General features: G+C 41.2%; 1 protein-coding gene across 1 annotated transcript; it reads right to left on the reverse strand.

Annotated features, from left to right (window-relative positions):
- Positions 1-1,964: 1,964 nt before the first annotated feature.
- On the reverse strand, positions 1,965-8,326 carry LOC149827375 (alpha-xylosidase 1-like). The gene is made up of 4 exons (XM_090019321.1): positions 8,095-8,326; positions 7,329-8,029; positions 5,271-6,213; positions 1,965-3,099 (listed from the first exon to the last, which is right to left on the reverse strand). Exons 1-4 carry the CDS (start codon positions 8,319-8,321, stop codon positions 2,139-2,141), a joined length of 2,832 nt encoding a protein of 943 aa, XP_089875447.1. The 5' UTR covers positions 8,322-8,326; the 3' UTR covers positions 1,965-2,138.
- Positions 8,327-8,550: the final 224 nt, after the last annotated feature.

An 8,550-nucleotide genomic window follows, 5' to 3' on the forward strand; every position in this document is an offset into this window, starting at 1 on the left:
GAGGCTCATATCTCAACCAGATTTGGAACCGCGTTTGAAATTCAGTTCAATCTTATTATCAAACTGGATCCATCTTCAAAAATGAATCCTGTGTTGATCAAGCCTGATCCGACCCATTTACAACATAATTAAAAGTGAGAAAAATATTGCAATAAAATAAATTGTTTACAATGTGTGTGTGTGTGTGAGAGAGAGAGAGAGAGAGAGAGAGAGAGAGAGAGAGAGAGCGAGTGGTAGGTCACATCATGTCTAGGGGACATGCCATAACATGTGAAAACACCATATTCGATAATGAATATATTTTAGTAAATTATAATATAAAAAAATATACTTTTTAATTAAACAATTAGAAATTATGCATCCTTATCTTTATCTTGTATATCGTAAACAATTGCTCATTGGGAGGTGACTCATATTCATGTCTCATCAATGTGAGACGGGGAGGGACCTTATTCATTTGGCACTAGCAAGATGGACTGTAATTTATTCTTTTAATACACCAAAAAGCAAAATTTTTGCCAAGAGTGTTTTGAATAAATACACAAAAGGACGACTTGGTTTAGATGCATGTAAAGCATCTTATCTTTCCTAACCTTATTTTGGAGAAAGCGCTTTACCCTATATTTTTCATTTCTCCTTTTTTTTGAGGTGACTCTTTTGACTGCGTCACAATGATACCGGTATGTACTCGTACATGACTCGTGTACGTGACACTGGTTTAAAAAAGTTTTCAATATATATGAAATATTTTGTATTGTTTCTTTAAAATGTTTTCTTATTTAATACTTATGAAATCAAGTTGTTATTAATAATAAAATTAATATAAAATATTTTATATCAACCACATAAAAGGCATTTTTTGTAATATTTATTGAGATACCACGGTGGTCACCCATGTGGTCAGTGGGGTCGTGTGTCAAGCTGAAGACCCAGGATTTATTGAGATACCACAGTGGTTACCCATGTGGTCAGTGGAGTCGTGTGTCAAGCTGAAGACCCAGGATCAAATCCCACTAACACATGGGGGCTTCATGTTTCTGAAATTCTAAATATGGGCAAAATATTCACTGTAAACTGCCAAACAAGGGACTGCATTATTGTCATAACTCATGTTATATCAAACCAAATCGTGGCAGTGACCTTTAAACTGTTTACCTTTTCTCTTTTTAAGAGGATGAATAATTTTCAAGATACAATACAAACAATCACCTTTTACTAGATGACATGTCATCCCTCTCTTTGGACAAGCATATGACCTTTTTTTTTATCTACAATGTCTGAGACACGATTCGGACACGCCCATTAGGGCGTGTCACTGTGATAGCTCTTTGACACTGGTTTTTATATCACTGTTTTTGAAATATTAATACATGGTAAAAAGATGGTGTATGAGGAAACTTCCCCTTTTAAATTGATACTGCTCAATATTATTTGTTTTGCAAATTAAGTTCTTGTTGAAAGGTTGTGAGGATCATCAGAGCCAATTGTTTTAGACCTGCTCGGTGAACAGGTAACAGCTGATTTGGCTCCACAGACCTATATTTGTGTGGCCTGGTTTTGCATGCTACTGCCATGGGGTTTTGGGCTTGACGGCCCTGACCTTAACCTGGCAAGGATAATTTTTGGAGCTGGTTGGCTTGGCTACCATGCCAAGTGTAAAAGCTTTAGGTACCTAACTCCCTACCTACAAAGGAAAGCTTCTCACCGTTCGGGCCTTGCAGCAAAGGATGCACACCCTTATGATCGAACTTGTGGCATCCTTCAACTTGAAGACCTTAAGCAGACCCACTTAACCAGGTGTCTTGGCAAGTTTATAAACGGGGGCTCCGCGTGGTTGGTATAAGGAGCTGTCAGTGCACGTCCGCTGTGGTGCGACAGTGCATGTTCAAAACCCCAGTGGTATGTTAGAATAATAACTGGTGGAGGTCTGCCTAACCCCAGTTTGTCATTAAAAAAAAAAAAAGTTTATAAACTGCAGCACCTTTGAATGTCATTAAGAAGTCATAGCAACTTGGCCAATTACAACTTTATATATAATATGTACTACAACTGAACCAAAATTTAAAGATATTAATTACGTACATCCAACCAACTCGATCATAATTAAGCTGAATTAATATTAAGAAGAGTCTAAATGCTCAGAAAACACCGCCAATATTGACCTCCCATGACATAGAGAACTTCTTCCCCAAAGGCAAAGCCAATCCACCAACCTGGACCATCATGCTATCCTTCCCATCCATAATCACCTCACTCTCTGCTTCAGCAACCCTCATATGTTCAATCCGAGTCTCATGGAAGGACAATGCATCCCTGGCAGGCAAAGATAGAGGCTCCCCATCAACCTCAATTTCAAGACCCTGTCCTCCTCCAGCCACACCAAGAACTACCACCTTTTCAATCACTAGACCCAGTCCCACAGCAAACTGCCCTTGGTCAACTTGTGACCAAACCTTCACCTTGCCCTTGCCTACACTAGCATGGAAGTCTACATATGTAGATTTGCCACTTCTCAACTCCATAACAGGATCTTCATCGTCGTCGATAAAGACCTTTCCGGTGGCATCGCCGTCTTCTGCACCTGATGGGAAGGCGATGACAAGGGTGAAGGGTGTTGCCCGGGTTTCTCTGGAAAGGAGCCCTCCACGCTGCATGGGAAGTATGGTGTTTTGGTAGACATGGACATTAACAACATTCAAAGGAGCATCGAGGGTGAAGTAGTTCCCTTTGGACAAAATTTTCTTAGAGAGGTCAAATAGGCTGTACCAAGTGCCCGGAGGGAAAAGGGCCCTGACCTTGGTGACATTGGCCTTGAGGACAGGTGAGACTAGCACACTGCTTCCAAGCAAGAACTGGGTGCTGAGTCCATATGACTCCACAAAATTGGGGAATGAGAAGAACACAGGGCGTGCTATGGGTGCTCCAGTGGCGTGTGCCTCATAACTGAGGGTGTAGAAGTAAGGGAGCAGCTTGTACCGCAAGCCGAGTGCGTTGCGAGCCGATTTCGCAACCGAGGCCCACTGATACAGCTCTTGGCGAGGCGAAGCAAAGTTGGCATGGTCCCTTGAGAATGGGTAGAACGCACCAAGCTGGATCCACCTGAATTCAGCAGAGTTCTCACCATTTCAATGATTGAATAAAAGAACCCTTGCAATTAAACTAAGGTGAAATTAAATTAAGAACAAACCGCATTACTTTAAGACCAACAACAAACATACAAGCCAATAACTTGATCCAATAGACAGCCAAGCATCTTTCATGGGATCATTTTGCCTTTGCTTTGCTTATCATATCATACAATATCCACCACTTGGATTGAAAAAACTCACCTACTACTAGGTGCAACACACCCCAATACTTCAATTACACCACAATTAAACAAAAGAACTAAAAAAAGGGGGCACGATTGGTGCACGAGGGATACAAGTTGTCTTCTAGAAGAAAGTTACAAGGACGTGTAAAACAGACAAGATCATTGTCTTTAAGTATAAAATATAGCAATCATCGGGGGCTCCACTTGTCCGGTAGGAGCAGTTAGTGCACGTCACCTTGTGTTGGGACGGTGCAAGTTCAAAACCCAATGGTACGGTTGTATAACTTGTAGGGGTCTGCCTATTCCCCAGCTTGCCTTTAAAAAAAAAAGTCTAAAATAGAACAAGTAGTGTTCAATCAACCAACCAAATAAAGGGTTGTAGGCAAGGAAGCCCCTCCTGTTTTCTGGAGCATAAAAATTCTAGCTTGGAATTTCAAAACCATCAGGCAAAAATTTAGAAAGACCCAATATCATAAACTTTGTAATTTGTCAAAAATGTAACAGGGCGGTTATCTTGCATTAGTACGTACTCCTATATGGCCCGGCTTTTATAAAGCCATGGATTTATATAAGATTATAATTGAGATAAAAAAATAAACAATTAAAGCTTATAAATATTACTAATATTTATAAAAAAATGCTAATAAAAATAAGCGAGTACATGCATTTAGAGGGTGTCAACGGGTAACATGATGCCGACCCATACTGGATTGGATAGGATCCAGGTTTAGAAATAAAGAGGTCCAAATAACTATTCGCATCAGATCCACAAGGTCCAATTAGCATATGGACATGGGTATGGTTTGTGGAATTTGATATCAAACCCAAGTCCAATCTTAGTTCAATTAAGATTCAAATTTTTTTCATGCAAAAACCATAAAATTTTATTAATTTTATTGGGTTTCTGGATCGGGTCCGGTTTATGTTATCCTTATAGAGGATCTAGCTATTGTTTTTCCTATGATAGGTAGAGTCAAACCCAAACCCAAACCTGATACCAATAAATCAAAGTTAGATCTGGGTCTAGACCACCCAAATCGGTTGACAGCTTAACACTTTAACATCTAAGTTGCAAGAAACAAACTAAGCCTAAATAAAAGAAAATAATCCGTTCAACTTTTACCCATCACAAAAAAAGAAAGGGTTATTATGGTTCTATCTACTGTGGTTAAAGATCCACAATTATTACGTTTAAAATGGTCTAAAAAAAAGGACACAAGTTTTAATTTTTAATCAATAAAACTAATTTTTTTGGTATTTTAATGTTAAAAATGTATTTTTATTAAAATAAAACCATAAAATATTAAAAGTTAACAAAACAATATTAAAATATTCTCCATATGTGCCGGTGTCTATGTGCCTATGTCCACACGTCCGAGCGTGCGTGTCTGATCGAGACACCCAAGACTCGCCACCAAAAATGGCGTGTCCCTGTGACATTGCAAAAAAAAAAACGATTGGTACATGAGAGCATCGAGAAGGTCCGTGTTTGATACATGAGACGAATCCTGCTTGGGGACACTGCGGTCCCACATCTGAAACGTTGGGACACCACAGTCTCCGCGGGACAAAGGGCGTCGCATGGGATGTCTTTTTAATAAAGGAATGCAGGATGCGAGGTAGACCCTGCGGGACCCGAATCTCGCGTTCTGGATAAACGCCGCCCAGTGTGCCCGGACAGCGTTTGACCAGCCAAATCAAACACGCCCAAAAGCACCGTTTGAGTAGGAATCAAGGGTAACATTATTTTATGATAATATAAAGGATAGAACAAATTTAATTTCACTAAGATGCCTTTTGAATGTCACGTTTGAATTTAGAAATGTGATCGAAGCAACAAATTTTGGTCATGGGCCTAGTCAGCAATCGAGTCCTATACGGGTAATCGATACTTTAACATGTGTGTGTGTGAACAATTCTACAATGACTCCAGTTCTTTGTAAAGTCCAGAGGTTACCTATTGCATAACTGCTCAGATGGGGCAGGATAAAAGCCGCAAATATCAGATCCAACCATTGGCATACCAAAGAGGCCGAAATTGAGAATGGTGGATATGGAATACCGAAGATTATCCCAGTCTCCCTTGTTATCCCCCGTCCAGTGGGCTGCGTATGCGCCGGATCCGACGAAAGTCGACCGAGTGAGCACGAAAGGCCGCTTGCCGCCGGTCGACTTAAGCAATGCCTTGTTGGTGGCAATGGCTTGCAAGAAACCATACAAACTATGTGCATTGTACTCGAGAACTCCGTTATAGTGAGTAGCGCTAGTGGCAATAGTCTTGAACCCAATGGGTGCACCCATTCCAGATGCATTTATCTTGTAAGGTGGGTTGTCCCATCTTGTCTGCGTGAGGTTGGTGCAGTCCAAGCAACATTCCCACGGGTGACCCTTTGGGCTTGGACAAGGATGGTCTTTGGGTACAGAACATTTTCCGGTACAGAAGTTAGATGGCTCATTCATGTCAATCCAGAGACCATCCACAGGCAGTAACTTCCTAAAACTGGAGATCTCGTTAGACCACCAATTGACCGTCTTGGGGTTAAGAAAGTCGGGAAAATAAACAATACCGGGCCAAACTTGGGCCAGGTAGGGCTGGCCATCGAGCTTAATGAAAACATCATCTGCCATTCCCCTAAGGTAAGTTTTGTAAGTTTGGTTGACATTGATTCCTGGATCAATGAGGACTATATACTTGAGCCCTTGGCTGTGTAGTTTGTGAAGAAAGGTTGCCATCTTGTGGCGGGGGAAGTTGATGTGGCTCAGGGTGAAATCTTTGGCAGCATCCATGTGGTCATCATCGGTCCACATTACGTCTAGTGGGATCTTGGCTTTGCTGTACCCTTCCACAACTCCTGCTACCTCTGAGACATTATGGTACCCCCATCTGCATTGATGGAATCCTGCAACCCCAACCCCACACGTAAATTGTAAAGTTAGAAATCATCCATAACAAATTTGTTATGCACTTCTTTGTTTATTGCATTTGCGAGGAAAAAAGGAGTACCGGTGAGAGGTGTTGCCTTGGATCAATGGCCTTCATCATTGAGATGAATGGCAACCCAAACACCACCATTTGTCCCTGCTTTTCAGCAGATCATTTGTTGTGCTTTAGATACCGTTCATCTACAAGAAGATGAATGGCTCTGAAAATTTTTATGGGAACCGTTTGAGATGTATAAACTATCCAACCATGGTGTTTGGGTTGCAGTGAAGAACGGCATCTAGGGCACCTCCCACGGTAATCTGTCACAACTCAAAAGTGCCTCCGGTCTTTTCCCGTCTCTTTATTGTCCCAGACATCAAGAAAAGAGAAAAAGACCGCACAGTGTCAAGTAACAAGAAAAGATTTTGATTGTTTAATCATAAAAGAAAAAGTTAGGCAATGACATGACGTGATGCTGGGTCCATCAAATAAGAATAGGAGCATGGCAGTCCTGATCCAACACCAATGTTACAAAATAGAACAATAACTCTCCTGGACAGATGGTTCAGAGCAAGGGCTACAGGAGCTGGTACATCATCTTCTTCAATAACTTTGGAACATGGGACATGGGTCTTGGTGCTTATTAATGAGAATATAGAAAGAAGTCAGGAACCTACACATTTTGTACCTTTTTCAACTATGTAATAAATGCACCAAGCGTTTATTTTGGTTCGTCCTCTTAAATAAAGTGAAGAAAAATAGAACCTAAAGTTGGGAGGAAACACTCCTTTCTGCAACAATCTTAAAAGATAATAGAGTTCTAGTTCCTCTTCTTAGAAAAACTAGTTAAGGTGCTCGTCGTTCAGTCCAATTTCTCTTAAAAAAAACTGCAAATTTAACTACAAAAATGTAAACTGATTGGGTCTCACCCAAAATCTAGAATTTCGGAATCTTGATCAGGACCAAAAATCCAAGCTTGCATCCATGGAAAAACTTTTACCAAACAATTTCTGGATTTTTGGTATTCACACAAATAATAAAAACCTGATTCTAAGAAATGAAAGATTAGAAAAGAAGGTGTTTTCTGCTTACCAAGAGCCCAGTAAGGCATAGGAGCAGGGCGACCAACAAAAGAGGTATACTGATCCATGAGCCCCAGAGGTGTTGGGCCAGCAAAGAAGTAAAAATCAAACACCCCACCAATGACTTTGTATGTCAATGATGAACCTCTGTAGAAGACATCCATCCCATTGCTGTTCAGCAACAGGACTCCATGAAAGGATACCTCCCCTCCATTGTTTCTGAGCTCCACGTAGTAGGGATGATCTCCATACAAGTCTGTATTGAGGTTGATAGCAGATATATCAGTAGTATACAGAGTGTATGGATCGTTTGGCTGAATCCGAATTCCCTTGCCCTGTGTGTTCTCTCCCAATCCATACAAGGCAGAGTTCTGGGGCAAGCTGGTGGAGATCTCCAAGTACTGGTCTTTGAACACCATGTGGCCATAAGGGCTGTGCTTATCTGCAGTGGAATTGAAGAGGGTCTCCCCATTCGATCTTCTTCTCACATAGAAACCAAATGGGTCGGCGGTGAAACCGAAGATCAGTTCGTTTTCACCATGTTCAGAGGGCATCACCTCGAAATCTCCCCTTCTTCCCATTGTGGTGAGTCTGCTGGTTGATAAGAGCGGGGAAGGAGGGGCATCTCGAGGAAGAAGGTTGTAGGGCACCTCCCATCTTTGGTTTTCTGCGTCTGTGATATGTACCCTTAGCCGGTCCTGTGTCTCATGCCTGCATAAGATATACACAATCAATCACATCACAATTTGAGAGAGAGGGAGAGAGAGACTACAAACTTGACATGAAGCTGCAGCTTTGGAATATCAGGGCCATAAACATGAGTTTTTTTCTTCTTCACCTTGAGAAGGCCAATGAGGCCTCCGTCTGGTGATTCTTCTAAAGAGACCAGGCGATAGCCTTTTCCTATTTTGGTCCTATGATGATTATGAGCGAGGACATGAGAAGGGGAGAGAGATAAAAGCAAAGAAGAGAAGAGTAGCAGCAGGAAAGGAAGAGGAGACATGGTTGTGTAGTGAAGGATGGTCGAAGCCAAGGAAGGAGATTTATAGAGATCTAATGGGGAGTGTAGGATTCAAATGATGAGAAATGGCCAAAAGTGCATGCACTCTGCATGTGATAGTGTCGGTTTGGGATGGATCCACTTATAACGGATAGTCAATCCTTTTTGGCTTCTCTTTTGCCCTTTTCATATACCTATGCCTTTTTTAAGATTTTCCTTAATTTTTATTCTA

The sequence above is a fragment of the Nuphar pumila genome, chromosome 10 (genome assembly GCF_984573655.1).
Source record: "Nuphar pumila chromosome 10, dmNupPumi1.hap1.1, whole genome shotgun sequence".
Taxonomy (NCBI): domain Eukaryota; kingdom Viridiplantae; phylum Streptophyta; class Magnoliopsida; order Nymphaeales; family Nymphaeaceae; genus Nuphar; species Nuphar pumila.